Here is a 19,764-nt window from a genome sequence, read left to right on the forward strand (position 1 = left end):
TAATAAAAACACAGATAATATGGTTTTGTAGATATAATTTATTTATTTGTTTAGTTCAAAAAAGCATCATATTATAAATACGTATTCATGCTAATCAAATGCTTCAAAAGTATTTGCAAATTGACCAATTAGTTTGAATATATAATAATGTTTTTTTTTTCAGATTTAATACTAGTGACTAGAGCAAAGAAATTAAGCCCAAAAAATGTGGAACATAAATTGATGAATCCATTGGGAACGTGGAATGATTAACAGGCGTGTTGTGTAGAGTAACTAGATTACAAGATACAATTCAAATGCTTTTTGTGCTTAATAGATCAAATGGTAGTGTGAAATTGGTGATGGAATAGCTATTTGTTGTCTGATTAGAATCAATGTCATATTTTGTTTAACTTTTTATTTTATATGGGCGAGTCAGAGGACGTGGTACACCAGAGCCCGATGTTCGTGGTCTTGTAGCCGACTGACCTCGTGCTCTCATCGGTTCAATCACTGAGCCCGTACTGTAGCTCAAATAAATGTGTGACAAATCAACAAATTCCGTTTCTTTGGTGTGTCTGCGTTCATCCTGCATATTTTTGCGCATATTGTTGCCCGTATAAGCCACACATTTCAATTGCCAATCACCAACATCTTCATTCCATTGTGTGAATCCTTCTATCATATTAATGTACTCCCGTGGAACGTATGAATTTAGAACAAATTCACACAATGCCAACTCACGCGATAAAATTCGAATACTTTCAAGAATTCCCTCCTTCTCGCGTTGCTGCTCTTGTTGTTGGTCGGCCAATTCGCTCTTGACTCCCATCAACATCTGCATGACTCGATGTAATTTTTTTGTTTTACCAATACATTCCTCTTGCAATGATGAATAACGCTCTTCGATATCAATTCGTTCGGCTTCTTTTTTCTGTAACGATTCCTTCAGTTCCAACTCAATCTTTGCAACTTCCTCTAATTGAGCAATCGATGATTCTAGTAATTTTTCTTGAGCATCCGCTTTTTCTAACAAATTTTCACCGCCAACCAGAATTTTGTTCTCCAATGTTTGAAGTTTTGTGAGCAAAGTCTCCTGCTCGGTTTTGGTTCGCTTTAATTCGCTTTCCCTTTCCAAGACTTTGGCCGCAAGCAATTCTTTTTCCGATTCGGCTGCATCCGTTTTGGCCTTGCTTCGTCGTTTCTTCTTCTTTTCCATCTTATTTTGTAGCTCCTCTTTGTTATTCTCAGCATTCGAATCGATGTTTGCCTCATCATCATCATTGGCATCTTCATCCGTTTCGTCGAATGTGTTTTCGATTGCACCTTCTTCCAATTGCTTTTTGAGTTCGGCAATTTCTTCTTGGAAATGTCGCAGCAATGCATCTTTCGGTTCATCATTAATATGAGTATGGTTCTGAATACTTTTGGCTCGACTTGCATAGCGAAGCGTTGAAATGGTCTCCACATAATTGGAATCGGCCGGACTAATACTTGCGCACATAACGGTTTTTGAATTTCCCCCCAAAGAATCTTGCAATAGACGGGTCAGTTTTGAATTTCTGTACGGAATGTGTGTGCTTTTACCATCAACCAAAGCACTTATTACGTTTCCAAGTACGGACAGTGAGAGATTTATTTTCGTTGCTTCCTTTAGACGAATGCCGGTGGCTTGAGTTTTGCTTTGACGTTCCGAACCCTATGAGAAAATAAAAACAGGAAATTCATTTATTATTCATATAATGCACAGTGAACATTCCGTAGAGAATTTTAAATAGCTTGAGATCAATGTATGCTGATCTGAATGTTGATGTGAAAAATATATTCACGGAATTAAAGAGATGCATTGCTAATTAGCAATTCATACATACAGCCAAGTCCACAAGTTGTAATTTTCCCATTTTCACATGTTCGGCGCCCTTGTCATCAGTTTCGCTACTTTCGACTGTTATTGAGAAAATTGCATGAGAACGAGATGATTCCATGTTCATTTTCGTTGCCCCAGTTGCGCGATTCTTATTTCCCAGCTTCATTATATTATCCAAGTCATCGGCATTGTTAACAACATATCCGCTAAGATCTTTAACATAAACACCAATATCAGCACGTTCCTTCACTTCGAGACTTTTTTTCATCTCTTTTGCTAATAAATCGCGAACTTCTTCATTGTAAATTTCCATATAGCTGACACGCACCAAAAATCTGCAAATGGAAATGGTTTAATTTTAAAAATTTACCGCCGCATCAACGCAATGCTGTTTGTATCACATACTTTTGATTGTCCTTTGCCTTCGCAATATGACCAAATATGTGTGCAAATGTATTCGGGATAACACCTTTGGTCTGTGCGGTAGCAGAATGTCCGGACATTGTATAAGTTTTGCCCGTCCCAGTTTGACCATACGCCAAGATAGTTCCATTGTATCCTTCAAGAACCTTATCAACGATTGGTCTCGCGGTATCAACATATAGGTCAATCTATAAGAAGGGATAAATTCAATCGATAAATTGTCTATTTTTATATTTTAATCGTTTTCTCTTTTTTACATTGAACAATTTTACTAAAAACAAAACCAAATAAATAACATTAGCTTTAAGGGAACGTTTTGTATAATGTTGGGACTTCTTTTTAGCATAAATAATTCATGAGTAATAGAATTAGAGCAAAGTATTCGGTTTTTTAAAAATCCATAGTACATATGTTGAATAACCATAGGAATTTTCGTTTACATCTATCATTGAACATACATTTTTTTCGTTCTGCGTTTTATATCATTAAGTTTCGAACAATGAATCGGTACAATAAATAAGATTCATAAAGCTCGAAAATAACAATTATATGCAATCTTGATCAACAATGAATTGTGAAATTTTCCCACACCATCGTCAATAATTCAGTATTCATATCTTATACATTCCTTACTAACGTCAACACAAAAATGTTCGGCGTTGCAATGAAGATAAATATTTGTTATTATTATTTCTCGTGCAAAAATTTGTACTCAGTTCATGTGATACGTCTCGTAAATGTTTTTTACAGTAGTATGTGTCGAACACGCCTAACACATATATTTTGAAAACCTGTTTTGACTACATAAAGCATACATACACAATCGTCTGAATCAAATCAATTTCTTAATGTATACAGATCGAAGAAGCCGAGATGTGTGTGTGTGTGTTGGTATTTGGGTACATTGTGACATGATTAACACATTGAGTGTTTGCAACGCAGCTCTTAAATGTAAACATGGTAACGGCATTTTTGAATATGTAGTTCACATACATGTGCAGTTCAATTGAAAATAATGATCAAAAGAGGAAAACTATAGCAACGAATTTCGATTTTCAATTTTTACAAAATTATTCATAGGGCCTTATGTCCAACGTACGCTATCCAGATGGCCCAAATTAAAATCAATTCAATGTTTTATTCTTACATGATTTTTGACAATCGATAAAAACAAACAAACCGATGGTTACGGTTTTTTGAATATAGCAAATTGCTAATTATATAGTAAATGCATTGCACATTGTGCAGAATACAAACGTATCCAAAGCAGCAGCGATAGTGGCAACATACACAAAAAATATGCGGCCAAATAGAATGAGGATGCGAATCAAAATAATGATAAAAATATAACCGCATTCAGTTTAAATTTGACCGCACAGAATAAATCACCACATCCTCATTTTATTTGGACGCATTTTGTGCGAAAAAAAATTATTTTCTGATAATTCAAGTTCAATTCAAGAACAATTATTACATTCCTTCTTCTGATAAGAACAAATGGCGATATTGTACTGAATATTTATAAATTCTTAACATAAAAAATGCATATAAAATCGGCTGATGTCCATGAAACATTATGTCATTCCTGAAAATCTGTTTCCACATAAAAATTTGATCGTAAAGTACCAGTCTATTGAAAGTAGAATGTTTTAATTATATTGATATAAACCACGCGCACCATCAAATGTTTGTTTTCCTCTGAACACGCATATATATAAATTTACGCAGGGCGAAGCACATGAATATATTGGTCAATAATACTCTACATATTATATGAACAAAACAACGTTATTCTCTTAAACATTTTCGTTCCATATAACCACACACACACACAAACCCAGTGAAACAACATGAAATACACAATGGACAGAATGATACACGTTGCAATCATACGCCCGAACGGAATACGAGAAATAGTATGAAATGAAGAATGCCAGAAACACAAACAACCCAACCACACATACATTTTCTATAAAATGTTCACACGAATACACAGACAATTCTCGTTTAACCACTTTACGCGAACGCGCGACCAAGTTGAATAAAAAAGGTCTTACTACGTTTCCGTTGTAACATTTTCATGCGATTCAGTTGTTGTTTTGTACACAAGACGAAAAGTCATAAAAACGAAAGATTGCTAACGCTACCTGCGAGCTCGTTCCAGAATAAAACATTATTCATCCAAAACTAAACAGTTTTTTGTGTTTACTTTCGATCATTCGAAGCTGAAGTGAATATATTTTTTTTGAAAAAATATTTTTTTAAATTCTTTTAAAAACGAAACAAAAACAAGGTATTTTACATTTTCTCAATTTTCAGCTATTGATTTATTTATCGACGGTAGAAGTCGCATAGATTGCTTTACATTCTCTTTCATTTGCATATGACGTGTTCCAAATTGTTTACAGTTTCATTTATTTACAATTGTTTTAGTTCATAAGAGAAAAAAAAAAAGTGAATCAAGTGTAGAATTTCACAATGATCTTACAAAGAGTACAGTTTCGTTCAAATTTTTCGATACAGAGAAAGAGAAGAGAAGAATCTTAAAAATGTGAAAGACATAATTATTGAAAGCGATATGATTCCAAAACTATATTTTTATTTTACCATATGATTTCGGCTATACATATATTTGAACGCCGAAATGTTCTGTATAAAATCGAAACATAGTTCTGTGTATGATTCATAAGTGTGTTGTATTAAAAAAATAAGCTCCGTTCAACACCGTGTAAATCATTGGTTAACATACATCGGTCATTTATGTCGTTCTTTTTTCCCACTCTTACAAATAAACAAGATTATTGCTGCGTAATCAGTATTTTGATCACACACACACTTGCCCATATATTTTTTGTTTTTGCGTTTTTAAATATGGTAATTTAATGGCTGCACTCATTCATTCGTGTAGAGTGTATGAAATGCGGTTTCCATGCGCTCCGTTAATGCAAGACCTTTTGTTCTGACAAATTAATTTTCATTTCAATTAAACAAATTCTTTCCATTCCTTGCCCTCAATCACGAAAATTGAATCTTGAGAAATTAAAAAAGAAGATTTTCTTCACGAATTTATAAAATATTATTCCATGATACACACAAAATCTAATTGGTTGTGTCATAAATGCCAATTGGACAATTTCCCCAAATGCTACGCAACCATTATGTTGGGCGTAAAGTGTGTACGACAATACCAAATCATTGTGTGTATTTAAAATTGAGTTAAATGTTGCTAATGCTACGAGCGGTCAGAATATTTGTGGACAAATTTCACTCGCTTTTTAAGAGGCTTCTTTTTTGTACGCTTTTCAATATGCATTTAAAAATCTATACAGTCATAAAAATTCCTATTTCCAACAATATTATCTATTCACGTTTAATATATGAATTTAAAAATGTTCTTCATTGTTTACGGAAAATCTGGATTTGGAATAGTTTATGTTGTACATTTTTACGTTACGCAAGTGGCATACCACTACAAACATAGCATGCGTAAAACGCAACATTACTACTTTCACTCGGTACACAATTATCGTGGTAGAGTTTTTCTCTTCATCCGTACTTTTGTCGCGCTTAACATCCGTTGTATTCAAATATAACGAAGAGTTAACATTTCTCTATAACTTTGAAATGAATTTTGTTCATATTAACTTGCTTTTCTTATAAATTCGATTTTACAATTGAATTTAGGTTGAGTTTTCACTTCTTAAAATGTGATTCTTTGTAAAAATTTGTCATTTTTTTATCAAAAAGGTGAAAAATGCCCGAAATTGTTTCATGTAAAAGGGGAAATAATCATTTTTAAAGCTCGTATGAGATGTGCCAACATGAATTGTGCTACTTAATTAGAAACAATATTGAATTGTGTGCCAGTATGACCTCATTGTAGGTACACAATTGCAGAAAATTCATTTGTCGTTGAAAAACACGATGATACCAAATGCAATCGTATAAAAAATGAAAAGTGGAAAACTTTAAACAATCTCTATGCAAAATACAGCGAAAAAAATCACAACAACAACAACAATAATCATCATTATGAAGCATGGGAAAATACGCAGTTGTCAATAAATTACATTGTTTTTGAAAAGAGTATGTGATGATACAAAACAAACGCTGCTTTAATTATATATGCGTGTTCGTTTGAATATAAATGCCGGAACGAATAACCTATTTTGTTGAGCAATTTTTAAAAAGATTCACATTCGCTTTCTCTACAACTTTTTTTGTGTGGATAAATTCAATTTGTTGAAATGTGAAAGATTGATACTCCGACTCAGCAATATCACGACCAAAAACAATTGATAGATGTAATGCCATGAGTAAAGTCACTGAAGTTCACATTTGACCTATTGTTTTTATGATTCATTTATATTCTATGTATTTTCTGACGAGCAAACATTTGGCTGCACTCTCAAAATATGACACATACTACATTCATTTAAATTTATTTAGAACAAAAATTCAACTGGGACTCAGACAATAATTTCGTATTTTCTACGATGAATATAGGTAATGTGCAAGCAATTTTGCATGAATCACTCAATTTACAACTGACACAAATGGTTAACGATTTAACAAGCCACACAAATATACTAAATATGTATTTAGTGATAAATTAAATAAAACATCCAAAATAAAGAAAACCGTTCAATTATCCACTAATTCTCATTTAAAGTTCTATTAATTAGTAGATTTTGTTGGGCGTATGTCGTTCACTTTCGCAAGCGATGCTTATCTACACTGTTCGTGTAATAAGTAATATCAGACGGTTGTTTTAGTCCACTTTGTCAATACGACAGACTTAATATCCAAGCGAAAAAGTAAAAAAAAAGTATTCAATTCGTCTCCCACGAATTAATTTAATTCATTTAATAGAATTAATATTACACAATTGTAAATTAATAGAATTTAACGTTTTACAACTGGCAGAAACATTAAATTAACTGTGAAGCTGGTGGGTGACGACCATCATGTCACTTGTTAGTCATCAACAATCATAATCTAATGATTCTTTTTGCTATCGTTCTATTTAGAAATATCTCATTTGAATATGGCGGGAGATGCTGAACAAACAGACTCATCTGGAAAGTACACTTTTGGCGGTGGATCTTCATCGGCAAAGAAATATTGGCCAACCATTCTTAAATCGATTGAATTGGTAAGAAACTCAATAGATTAGATTCATTTGTAAGATTCAACTTCTATATTCAATTTTGTTTTAAACATTCTCCCAGGTTTTGTGTTTATTGTGCCTTGTTCTGATCGATGATCCAGCGCATAATTCAAGAATTCATGTTTTTGTATCTCAACGAACAGTTTCATTCGTCTATGTCACATTTGGATCATACTTGATCTACACTCTTATTTTCCTAATTGGAAAACTCATTCGTGACGAGTAAGAAATTTTATAATGATTTTTATTCACATAAATTTTGGCAGCCAATTTAATGCGATTTCGATTATCTTTTTGTTAAAAATCAGATGGCCGTGGAAGACAGCATCAATTTTCGCGTGCGTGGCGGTGTTCTTGTTCTTGGTCTGTGGATTTTTGTTGTTGAAGAACTGGTCCGACACAAAGGAACGCAACATTTGGCCACCAAATACAACCAGGTAGTTTTCTCAAATCTATTGTTTTACTTCTTGAATGTTTAATGCTAAAGTTATTCGAATCAAGTGATTTTGATGAGACAACAATTAATTTATTGACTTTTGTTTTTGTGCATAATGAATGCGATGCATGTGATGACAAAAACAAAATGAAAATGCAAACAATTTTAGTAGCCCTGGTGAGCCAGCACCGATGAACACAAATAATCCGAATGGTATACCGGTTGAAACAACCAAAGGGTGCGAATTTATCCATCCGCAAAGAATTCTTGTGTATGTTCGATGTGTATTCATGTGAAAAATTTAAAATTTCATGAATATAACAGTTCATTCATTTTGTTTGTTGTGCTTTAGATATTTGTGTATTGAATATATTTTGAATTGATTTTTTCATAATTCTCTAACCGCTGGGTCCGTATCCGAAAGAAAATCGGACTCTCAATAAAAATTTCCAAAAAAGTTGCCACGAATTGGCGCTTATCGGTTAGAGGGTTAACTGTGTATTCGTCCGTTTATACAACCAAACAACACATTTTGTATATGTTCACGTTCGTTTGAAACACGTATTATTGATGAAATTGCTGGTATTTATAATCTCAATATTTCGATTTCGAAAAAGATTTTTTTTTTAAAGCTGACATACATTTTCCATTTTCTTGAAATTATGTTAGAAAAAAAAACTTTCAAATATCGATATTTTAACTGTGTAAGCACATTGAACGCCGAAAAGTAGAACGTTCGAAAACAAATCATGCCATGTAAAGTACGCCCAAGTATTCATTGTGGCGAACAGAAACTACCCCTACAAATACTTCATAATTAATAACAAATTGGTCTTCCATTATATTCTGAATGGGTGGGATTTTTGTCATCTGTTTTGTTTAACCAGGCACATGATGAAAACAAGCACGCAATATATGAAAAACCATTGAAAATTTCAATAAATTATTCATACATTGGTCTATAAAATACAGCCAACGTTTGACTTTTCCAATCAAACCAAATCAATAAAACTGACGACGACCCAAGCTGTTCAATTGGCTATTGTAATATTGAGATTGTATATTAATTGTAAACTATTTAACTTATTTTCAAATATAGAGTATGGATTTTATTTCACTCATATATGCATGTTCTTTCATGAAAGTTTCATGTATGAGTCACTCATTTATCAAACACAAACTTTCACCACAATTCCTAATTAGAAAAAAAAAACACACGTTGATGATTAAAATATCGTCGTTTTGTATGCTCACTAATTATCTAACACCCTTTAAGTATTCCTTGTGGAAAAGAATGTATTTGACTTCGCTAATAAAAGATATTATGGTCCCATTTCTCTTAGATTGGATCTACTTTGTGCATCTGGATTCATATCGATCATTACCGCCATCACCTTTTTGGTCGATGCTATTTTGATGATTCGCGCCGGCAACCGAGGTGAATTCGAATATTAAATTTTATCAAGCGGCGGTCAATATACAGAAACAACGATCCAATCGATCAAAACAACGAAAAGAAAGAAATATCGATTTTCGATTTTAAGCAACAAACAAAAAAATTAAGCATTATGCTCGTAGTAATTAAAACAAAAAGAGTTACTTTATCTACGTATTCTTAATAGTTTACGTACTGTAAAATGGTTTAACATCAAATCTAGCTCAACCCACAGATTTATATTTGAGTTAATATATATACTTTTAAACGCATTTCCACGCAAAACAAATACGGTAAACCATTAATAAGATGCAATTTTTCGAGTAGACAACGTGGCAGGGAATCAAATAAAATTCAAAATTTATAAAAGTGCCTCTAGTGCAAAATAGTTCCATCCAATGATTTATATTCGAATATTATATAGTACATGTGTAATTGATGTTCAATGATTTACCAAAAATTTAAACCGTTAGCAATTATTACTATATATTTAGGCACACTATTCTTTTCTTTTATTTTTTGAAAAAACATAAAGTCATTTTAAATAACTACATTTATAATGCATATATGAAATGATGAAGCATTAACAGAGAATATTTTTAATAGTGCACATCAACACAATTCAAAACATGCGAAGGTAACAATAGAGCAAACACAACAGAAGAGTGGCCATTACTTTTATTTTAAACAAACTGCAATCCAATGTCTTATTATTATAACTATTTCTTTTCTCAAACTTCATTGTTGTAACTATGTTATGAATAAATAAATGACGTGTACAAAGAAAGCGACTATCAATTCCTTTCACTAATATCTATTTGTTCAGAAGAAAAAGTGTTCATTTTTGGCGATAAGGTGAGTAAATTGTTTTTCCATAGCACACTTGAAAAGAAGGGACAAGTTTTGGTAAGTTTGATCTTCCGTGAAAATGGAGAAAATCTTGACATGCTATCACGCACATTACATTTTTTGAATACGTAAATTATTCATAAGTTGGTTCGAATTTTATGAGACGTCACGCTCTTTCCCCATAATTTAAGTAAGTATTTGTTCAAAGACTAAAAAAACAGTAATAGCGTTATTATTCTTTTTAAAACAATTTCAATAGCTTTTTTCCACTTGAAACTTTAGTTGTGACATCCAATTTGGTATGTTTTTTTACGATATGACGTGAAAAAACTTCTTCCAGATGCTCGAAATTTTCATGCTCGAGTCGAGAATGCTCTAAACATATGTTGGCAATAAAAAAAAAATATGCGTGAACGATGAGTGTAGTTATTTCATTTTCGTCTGATTTCATTTGAGTATGGCTTTGCTGTTGTATTCGTGCTTATGTAGCGATTAGAGACAGAGATGCATTATGTTGGGGGGGGAAACGGAATAATTACGCTTGACACCGTTTAGTTCTCGTAGTAATATTTTGTTGCTGTTGTTAAACAGATGTTTGAAACTTTTTTCAGAATTAAATTTTCATTTTCATTCTTTTCTTCAACATTCTCTTTTTTTGTCTGGACGTAATATTGTCATACAGATAGAAAAGAAAAATCAATATAAACAAAACACAAGCTATACAAATTTGTTATGCGTTCCTAAGACGCAATAAGCGCGATATGAAACCATAACGACAATTATAGAAACTACCAATTTAATTTTTTAAACGAAAAATCAATAAAAGGTAACTCAAAAATGTAAACGATTTGTCCATATTAAACGTATAGTTGTGTTTGTGAACGCAGTCTGTGCAAGTGTATATGTCAATAAAAACGCACCTGTGTTGAATCCTCTGCATAAACGCTGTCGAAATAATAGTTTTTCGGTGGTTCAGTGGCTGGTGCATTTGGCTTAATTACAGTGATGCATCTATTTATCTTGTCCACCTTTACACAGTTTTCGCAACCTGATTCCAGTTCAGATTTATCCATTGGACGTACACGAACCACAACTCGAACATTTTCGATTTCATCATCATTTTCGCTTGAGTGTGTGTTATTTTCATCTTCTTCCTTCGAGGTAAACCGGAATAATTGTTAAATTAAAAAATAAATATCATACACCAATCATAACAATCAACTTACTGGCATTTTATTTGGAAATATTTTTCGAAAAATCACTAGTTACTAAAATTTATTGACTTTTATGAAGGGAAAAAAACCTTTTAGTTTTGATGTCGACACAGTTTATTTTGACAGTTCACTGACATACGCACCACACAAATAAATAGAATAATGCCACTCCTATACGCTGGTGTCAGTTAAGAGAAATGAATGGTGTGACGTTGAAAGGTTTTTTTTCTTCTTTCATTCAATGAATCTATGAAATTAACAGTTTTATGATGAAATTATTTAACATCATTAGCATACATAATTATGTTTAATTTATATTTAATGCTTTTTACTCGATATAGTTAGCAATATATAACATTTGAACTAAACAACATGTGATTTTTTGTAGAAATTTAATTGAACTGATAGTGTTGAAGGTTCGCAATCGATTTGACACGACTATAACGGCTGAAAGTAGTGAGGAAGTGAGAAGTATTTTAAAATTTTCTACCTAATTAGTATGCATCACGTGTTGCTTTTGAAAAATGTGTTCTTATGTCAAAGAACAATAATATTATAAATAATATTGCTGGTTTTTTTTACATAGAAAAGATCTCTTATTCAATAAAATATATAAATTTTTGTAAATTTAGTTCCAAACGGTAAACAACAATTATTGAAAAATGAACGTACAAGAAACTACGGATGAATGGAGTCTTTTACGAGACGTATATAAGATGTTGGAGGATGCAAATATATTAAATCCAAAGACCTCAACGCCAATAGTGAATTTTAAGTTTCCCGACGAACTGATGGTAGTTTATTGATGAAATCATAATACAAACAATGTAATTATAATAATATGTGTTGTACAGAATGTTCTAGATTTTAAAATCCCTGATGATGGAACCAATTTAAAGGAAATTCGAAAATTTTGCGAATTAGTCATACAATATTCGCTGAAAACGTCTCATCCACAATTTCATAATCAATTATTTGGGGCAGTGGATCCTTACGGTTTGGCAGGAAGTTGGATAACAGATGCGTTGAATACCAGTCAGTACACATTTGAAGTGGCTCCCGTCTTCACGTTAATGGAAAATGAAGTCATACGAACTTTTTGTAAACTTTTCGGCTTTGAAAATGGTGACGGCATTTTTTCTCCTGGGGGATCACTATCGAACATGTAAGTCCATTTCCCAGTCTAACAACAAAAAAGATAAAGAAAATGGAACTCGTGACCACTTTCGAATTCGAATGATTTTCATTGTAGGTATGGAATGGTTTCAGCGAGATATAAATTAATACCGAATGTCAAATCGACTGGATGTTTTGGGATGCGTCCAATCGTCGCATTCACTTCTGATCAATCGCATTATAGTATTAAGAAGGCGATTCACTGGCTCGGTATCGGAATAGACAATCTGATTGTTGTGAAAACTGATGAAAAAGGACGTATGGAAGTGGATGACCTAATTGAGAACATTGAAAATGTACTACTGAGTAATCGTCAGCCTTTCTTTGTTAACGCTACCGCAGGGACTACAGGTATGTGTCGTTTATGGAAAAAATGTATCAATTTCTTATCGGTTTTTTGTTTTCAATTCTAGTTTTGGGTGCTTTCGATAATCTGAATGCCATTGCTGACGTGTGTGAAAAATATAACATATGGTTGCACGTGGATGCATGTCTTGGAGGAAGTTCAATATTCTCTAAAAAACATAAGCACCTTCTGGACGGAATTCACCGTGCTGATTCGATTGCATTTAATCCGCATAAAAGTCTGGGGGTTCCGTTGCAATGTTCAATGTACTTGACAAAAGAAAATGGATTTCTACATAAATGCAATTCAGCGAATGCCGATTATCTTTTTCAGCAGGATAAATTTTATGATGTTTCATACGACACCGGTATTTAGTGCACTTTCTAATCGATCCATAGCAATAAACTTGAATGTTTATTTTATTTTTTCTTTAAAATATCATTTTAGGAGATAAAAGCGTTCAATGTGGAAGAAAAGTGGATGTTTTCAAGTTTTGGTTAATGCTAAAAGGTAAGAATTTGTTGAAGTAATATGAAATACGGGCATTTAATCATGATATAAACAATTGATTGATTCTTCTGACAGCACGTGGAATATCTGGATTTGAACGCTTGTTTGACAACTGTATGGAAAAGGCCAACTATTTAGAACAACAGCTATCAAAACGTTCTGCATTCCGCTTGGTCATGAGCAATTTTCAATATACAAACGTTTCGTTTTGGTATGTTCCACAAGCGTTGCGCATGAAAACGGAGAATGAAAGCTGGTGGAGTGAGGTCTATAATATTGTGCCAAAAATCAAGGAAGCAATGATACGAAATGGCACTGTAATGGTTAATTATGCACCTTTGCCATCGAAAAATATTGGCAATTTCTTCCGAATGACATTAACATGTTTTCCGGCTCCAACAGAAGCTACAATCGATAATCTACTTAACGAGATTGAAAAAATTGGACAAATGAACGAAAATTACTGAATAGTTATTCTTTATTAGTTGTATTATTTTTATTATTGTATTACTTTAATGACAATTCTCTGGCCGAAACGAAAGAAGAAACTATTTTAAAAATGTATAAGTTTATATTTTGGCTCAATATGAGCTACAACAAAAGAAGTTGACATTTGTCACATATTCTACGTATCATAGATTCTTAATACATCAAATACTTCTAAAAAATTGTTTTAAAATGTAGAAATTGGATGGCATAAATTATTATCTTTGTTAGACGAATACTCTATTTCATTAAACAAATAAAGCAACTATGTTGCATCTTAAGTAGCTGGACGTCCTTTTTAACAATATAATTTTAAACTCATTAATTCATTTAAATCACGATTAGATTAGTTATCTAGCTATGTTTTTTTATGGATAATAAACATTTTGTGAACTCGTTGTAGTTTTTACAAAATCAGACTTTTTCAATTATTTTTTCTGTTGCTAAAATTTGTCATCATCAATGCTGCGTATTGGCCGCATATTATTAAGTCCATGTGAATTGCGCTTTATTGTGGCCGTGTCAACTTCAACAAAAGATTTTGATAACACTTTTGGCATGCTATGACCACTCACGTTATTTGATTTTGTTAATGTTCCATTTGACAATAGTTTTACGTGCGATTGGATATAAGATTGGCACATAGGTCATCTATACATGTATCATTTGCGTACCTTCAGGTATCCAGGGTCCAAGCTTTTGTAGCTTTAAGCATGGTTGTGTATTACATTCTCTCGTCATTTTCGTAGATCCTTCACAGATATTTCGCTCACATGTTCTCGTACGGAATTCTTGTCCCCCACCACAGTTGGCAGAGCAGTTACTCCACACAGACCATTCACTGAATTTCCAAATTACCATTTTCATCGCTGACACGATGACAAAATCCACCCGAGCAAATTCGGCTTTCTTCTTCTTCTTCAGTACAAAAAAGACAACAAACACTTTATCACACTTCGTTGTCTCTTTCATATTTCGAGCTTATATTCGTGGTGTGTATTTTTTGTTGCTGTTTCGTGTAAGAATCGCGCGCAGCTAACGGGCGTAACGTAAGATAACAACGCTCGAGATATTGTCACGGCTTCAACGCTGTGAGATCGAGCGAGTAAAAGAACGCGAACACGATCGCACGAACAAACGCACGATAAGAGATAAGATTATCTTTTTCTGCACACATCGTATTTAAAACACAAGCTTTTAAACACACACACAATGTATTTTGTAATCGAAACAGGTTGAATCCCAACTAAATAAATCCAACGAACGAAGAATTCCAATGAATTTTCATACCAATAATAACAAAACGACATAGATAGTGTAATTCACACACCTAAAAACGGAAACATGTAAAGAAAACACACGAATAGATTACCACACAAAAATCAACCAAAGATATGATATGAACAATCGTAGCCAATTCGTGTAATGAATTTCACATATTCTTATATCGTATTAGATGTCGAACATTTAGTTTGCGATCCGAATATAGGGCGAGGTTTTAATAGTACAAGTGAGTGTCTTTTAACTTGATATTCAAATTAAATTCTTCTCCCACAATTTGAAATAATTCAAGGTGTGCCAATCAATTCGTTGGAATGAAAAATAATAGATATTCATTTGATTTGAACATTTTTCGAATTGAAAAAATCATAAATTGTATACAGTGATTAACTTAAAAAGTTGGTGCAAAAATCGTTACAAAAACGGCGTGTTTGATTCAAAAGTGAAAAAAAAACAAAGTAAATTGATTGGGCATTTTTAGTTAAAGTAAAACATTCAAATAAAATTTATAATTTACCAAGCCAATTTTTAATTTTGTGCTATCTGATTGACCTGAAAATTGAAGCCCGTGCTTGACGTGATATATCAGTTTAAAGTTGCTTTCGAAATAGAGAAAAAGTAAAGGGGCGACGGTGTAATCGGATCACAGTATAAAAACTTAGAGTAAGAGAAGGCTGAACGAAACGAAGTGACATGGCTGGCAAAGGAAATGGTCAAGGAGCCAACATGGCTAAATTGGAAAATCAAATATCGACCATAAAATATTCCATATTCTGTTTCAACATCATTGCATGGGTAAGTGAACGAGAGTGAAACATTGACAAGTTGTGTGTATGTGTTTTAGTGTTTCCAGCAGCATCACCTTCGCAATTTCAAATTCCCTTTTTCGATCAATTGAGCCAACAAAAAAAGTACGAAATGAACGAAAACATGACTAAAACAGTGTTTTTTAATTCGTATACATTTCGGAATTGGAACATACGAGAATCAAAAAAATGAACAAGCAAAACGTTTATAAAGTTCCGTAGTACTGGCATAAAACAAGTGACACACACCCCAGACATTTGATTTTCCAGGAAATTCTTCGAAGTTTATGCATCATAACGTATGAGTCGTGCGGTGATTCATTGCTATGAGAGATTCATTGCAGAGTGCGCTGATAAGAAATGCTTTAGCACAGAAGCAACAACGATGGCGTAGGGAAAAAGTGTCTCATGCTATCATATACAAATAGTGATAGAGATTGAGAGACGTCGAAATCAAGTCTCGAAACAATTCACGATTGTATGTGTAATGTGTATATGTGTCAGAGCGGTAAGAATATGGATTGCATGTTTAACACATTTACGCGACACAATATCGTGTTTGCAATATTAGCATGCTAGATTCTATTGCAATATTGGCATGAATATACAATCGAACGAAATGTCCATAAATTCTCGATGCAATAGACTCAATGTAATTTTCTTTTTTCGTTGCATTTTGTTTTTGCTCTGTTTCGTTTTATATTTTCTGAGTTTAGGGGCGAAAAGAAAAATCCTATCATCGAATGAATAAACTCGTATTTATTTCCCATTTGAATTTGAAGAATAAATAGATCTCTATTTCAATAAAAATGTAAATTTTAGTAAATCCTTTCCATTACTTCAACTGCATCAATGCCATTGTATCACACCCATGCTCGATCTAACTGCTCAGCAGTTACTGAATTGCGACTAGCCATCAACTAACCGCTGATAGTCTATACTTTATCATAAAGTCTGGTGCAATGATCGGTCATAATTCCACGAATAGCCAGCTACTTTTATCAGCAGTTGGTTTGTTAGCTAAAACATGGGTCCACCAAATATGCTACCATATTTGAAATTTTGGTTGTCCACAACCGAAGAGGATAAAAATTAGTTAATAATAGTGATAAATGATTTTACATTATACAGATAATTGGCGCTGGAATGTTTATTGCAACGGTATGGATTCGTGCGGAGAAAAGTTTTGAAGAATGGATCCAAATATTAGACATATACGTTTACTATGTTGGCATTTACATTTTAATTGCTGCTTCGGTGATAATATTGATTGTGTCATTTTTGGGATGTTGCAGTGCACTAATGGAACATACGCAGGGATTGTTTTTGGTAAGCATTTTCTTATTTAATAGATTCTGTATTATTTATCGTCAAAGCAGTCTGCCCCTTCCACACGATCCACTCTTGGAAAATTTACAAGAGAGTGGAACATGCTCATTCAGTAAATTCCAAATTGTTTAAACACAAATTGAATTTACAATAGTAATCTCTTCGGTTACTTATTTTCTATTATCAATGTACCTTTTTGCCTAAAAACGAATTCGGAATAAAAGTTACCAGTATACTTCGATATTATTATTATTTTTTCAAACAATTTCTATCTTTTTTCTTGTGTTTTTTTTTTTTTGCTTTTCAATTCATCGTGCGGATAACAACGACGATGACGACAACGCTGACCGTTTGTGTGTTTTGTGCGAACACATGTTGTTTTCATCCCTCATCTGCGCCTGAATCGCCTATCAAATACAATAAAACCGTCATCATCGTGGACTTCTTACTGTGGCCATCATTAAACCGTCTCACGCCTGGACGATATGGACACACAAAACGAAATATCAACATGATTTCAAAACGGTCATGTGCACATCAACAGTTTATTGGAACGCAATGTTTGGCATTCATCATACATGTGGCTGGATCGGCTGTACTATTGGATTACAGTACACTAAATTCAAGCATACAGCCATTCATTCGTGACTCAATGAGACGTTTAATCATGTCATCGTCTACACCTCAATCAACGACCGTTTTGAAAATGATTCAGGAAAATGTAAGTATATTAGATGTATAGACATTAGAACACACTCGAATTGCGAACGATGAATGACAGACAGATGAAAATGTATACGAAATCAAATAATAAAATCGATTACCGAATTAGAACCAAATGATACAAAAGTAAAGAAAATAACAAAAAAAGTAAAATGGTTTTTCGTTGTTAACATCTTGTTAAGCGGTTTTGCAATATAAGTTTCCGAATTTTATTTTCTTTATTATGTTCCATTTTAACTATTTTTCTGACAACATTTTTTTGAATTCTTTTTTTTTTGCTCTTTATCCAATCCAGATTGGTTGCTGCGGTGCAGATGGGTCTAATGACTATATTATTATGCGTCAACCATTGCCATCAACATGTCGGGACACTGTAACGGGTAATGCATTTTTCCATGGCTGTGTTGATGAGCTGACCTGGCTACTTGAGGATAAAAGTGGTTGGGTTGCCGGACTGGCGATGACACTTGCATTCATTCAAGTACGTATGGGTAATCCAAAATGAAAACCGAATGAATTCTGTAACAGCATTTTGTTGAAAAAGATTCAATTTTATTTTTATGATTATAATATTGTGCAAAATGATGGAAATGTCCATCTTTGACATATTTTTGATGTTCCAACCCCAACATTTCTGAACATTAAAACAAATTTTTCTGCGATTTTTAATCATTAGGCTTTTTTTTCAAACATGAGCCTTTTTTTTCCTTTTTTATTCGTTTGCATTTTATTAATTTGAAATGTTAGATGTGGAAAATATGTGGTTATTTGAAAATTTCAATTACATTGATGAGCCTCTGTAAGCCATAGTCTATCATTTGCACAATGCACTGGATACAAAATGCAACGGCAGAATAAAAATGTTAAAAATGCCGGTTGTATTGCTGAAATATGAACTTGTACAATTTTTTTCCATTTGCTCATTCCTTTTGTTCTCTCTCTCTCTCTCTCTCTCTCTCTCTCTCTCGTTGATTTTGCTCTTTCTAGGTTATAAATGTGGTGCTAAGCTTGGTTTTAATTCAGGCACTCAAGAAGGAAGAGGATGAGGCCAGAAACTACAGACAATAATTATTATTATGTTATTATACTTTTGAAATGAAGGAACGTTTCTTGCTGCCCAACATAGACTAATATTTGAATGAGAATGCATTCACTAACATGCGCGACATTTTCGCACACATTTTACGTCCAACGTTCATAATAAATTTATGATTTTCTTCTTATTCTTTTTTCATTTTAGATTCAATTTACATTTTAAATGAGTAGTTTTAAAAAAAATTAGTGTATATGTGTAAAATTTTGTTCGTTCCATTAAAAATACGTGTTCTTTGATCATCATCCGTTTTATTATAGGAAATGCATTTACTACTTTATATATTACATATGTACGGCTGGTAATAAAAGAGACTTTAAGCAGAAAAAATCTTAAAAGTGTCTCATAATTTGTGTAGGATTTACATAAGATGGAGACGGTTTGAAAAAACTTAAAGTCACTTTTATTCTCAGCCGATCATATGTATACTTGCGGTTACCCACGAACTCGATACTAGAAAAACTAGAACATATTAGAAAGATGTCAAATGTACATGTTATATGGCGTTTTACTAGAAATATTAGAAAAAATTAGCACATATTAGAATCCGTGGTTTCCCCCTCGTATGTATATCAAATGACAAAAGGGATATGTTACGCTGAAGTTTAACATTTAAAGTTTATGTAATAACCGATCCAAAT

At 32.9% G+C, this 19,764-nt stretch overlaps 4 protein-coding genes across 8 annotated transcripts; 3 read left to right on the forward strand and 1 right to left on the reverse strand.

The window, feature by feature from the left end:
- Positions 1 to 20: 20 nt before the first annotated feature.
- On the reverse strand, positions 21 to 11,499 carry LOC116342611 (kinesin-like protein KIF3A). Its single transcript, XM_031770290.1, has 5 exons — positions 11,386 to 11,499; positions 11,080 to 11,313; positions 2,252 to 2,457; positions 1,851 to 2,181; positions 21 to 1,678 (listed from the first exon to the last, which is right to left on the reverse strand). The coding sequence occupies exons 1-5, from the start codon at positions 11,389 to 11,391 to the stop codon at positions 389 to 391; spliced, it is 2,067 nt and encodes a 688-aa protein (XP_031626150.1). The 5' UTR covers positions 11,392 to 11,499; the 3' UTR covers positions 21 to 388.
- Positions 4,338 to 10,102, forward strand: LOC116342614. Of its 4 annotated transcripts, XM_031770294.1 has the most exons (7): positions 4,338 to 4,562; positions 6,719 to 6,775; positions 7,300 to 7,424; positions 7,501 to 7,661; positions 7,748 to 7,876; positions 8,045 to 8,146; positions 9,219 to 10,102. In XM_031770294.1, exons 2-7 carry the CDS (start codon positions 6,766 to 6,768, stop codon positions 9,328 to 9,330), a joined length of 639 nt encoding a protein of 212 aa, XP_031626154.1. In that variant the 5' UTR covers positions 4,338 to 4,562; positions 6,719 to 6,765; the 3' UTR covers positions 9,331 to 10,102. The 4 variants fall into 4 exon arrangements, with proteins under 4 accessions (XP_031626154.1, XP_031626156.1, XP_031626155.1 ...); XM_031770296.1 differs by lacking the exon at positions 8,045 to 8,146 and having other exon boundaries at positions 9,195 to 10,102; XM_031770295.1 differs by lacking the exon at positions 6,719 to 6,775.
- Positions 10,708 to 14,176, forward strand: LOC116342613 (cysteine sulfinic acid decarboxylase). 2 transcript variants are annotated; one of them, XM_031770292.1, is made up of 9 exons: positions 10,708 to 10,985; positions 11,198 to 11,320; positions 11,762 to 11,837; positions 12,006 to 12,167; positions 12,228 to 12,538; positions 12,626 to 12,900; positions 12,963 to 13,262; positions 13,343 to 13,405; positions 13,481 to 14,176. In XM_031770292.1, the coding sequence occupies exons 4-9, from the start codon at positions 12,036 to 12,038 to the stop codon at positions 13,870 to 13,872; spliced, it is 1,473 nt and encodes a 490-aa protein (XP_031626152.1). In that variant the 5' UTR covers positions 10,708 to 10,985; positions 11,198 to 11,320; positions 11,762 to 11,837; positions 12,006 to 12,035; the 3' UTR covers positions 13,873 to 14,176. The 2 variants fall into 2 exon arrangements, with proteins under 2 accessions (XP_031626152.1, XP_031626153.1); XM_031770293.1 differs by lacking the exons at positions 10,708 to 10,985; positions 11,198 to 11,320 and adding an exon at positions 11,375 to 11,592.
- Positions 14,177 to 15,133: 957 nt separating this feature from the next.
- On the forward strand, positions 15,134 to 19,241 carry LOC116342416 (tetraspanin-2A-like). The gene is made up of 6 exons (XM_031770021.1): positions 15,134 to 15,401; positions 15,738 to 15,967; positions 17,110 to 17,307; positions 17,852 to 18,028; positions 18,326 to 18,511; positions 19,018 to 19,241. The coding sequence occupies exons 2-6, from the start codon at positions 15,866 to 15,868 to the stop codon at positions 19,096 to 19,098; spliced, it is 744 nt and encodes a 247-aa protein (XP_031625881.1). The 5' UTR covers positions 15,134 to 15,401; positions 15,738 to 15,865; the 3' UTR covers positions 19,099 to 19,241.
- The last annotated feature ends 523 nt before the right edge of the window (positions 19,242 to 19,764 follow it).

This window comes from Contarinia nasturtii, unplaced genomic scaffold (assembly GCF_009176525.2).
Source record: "Contarinia nasturtii isolate CC-2019 unplaced genomic scaffold, AAFC_CNas_1.1 Cnas_scaffold_864, whole genome shotgun sequence".
NCBI lineage: Eukaryota > Metazoa > Arthropoda > Insecta > Diptera > Cecidomyiidae > Contarinia > Contarinia nasturtii.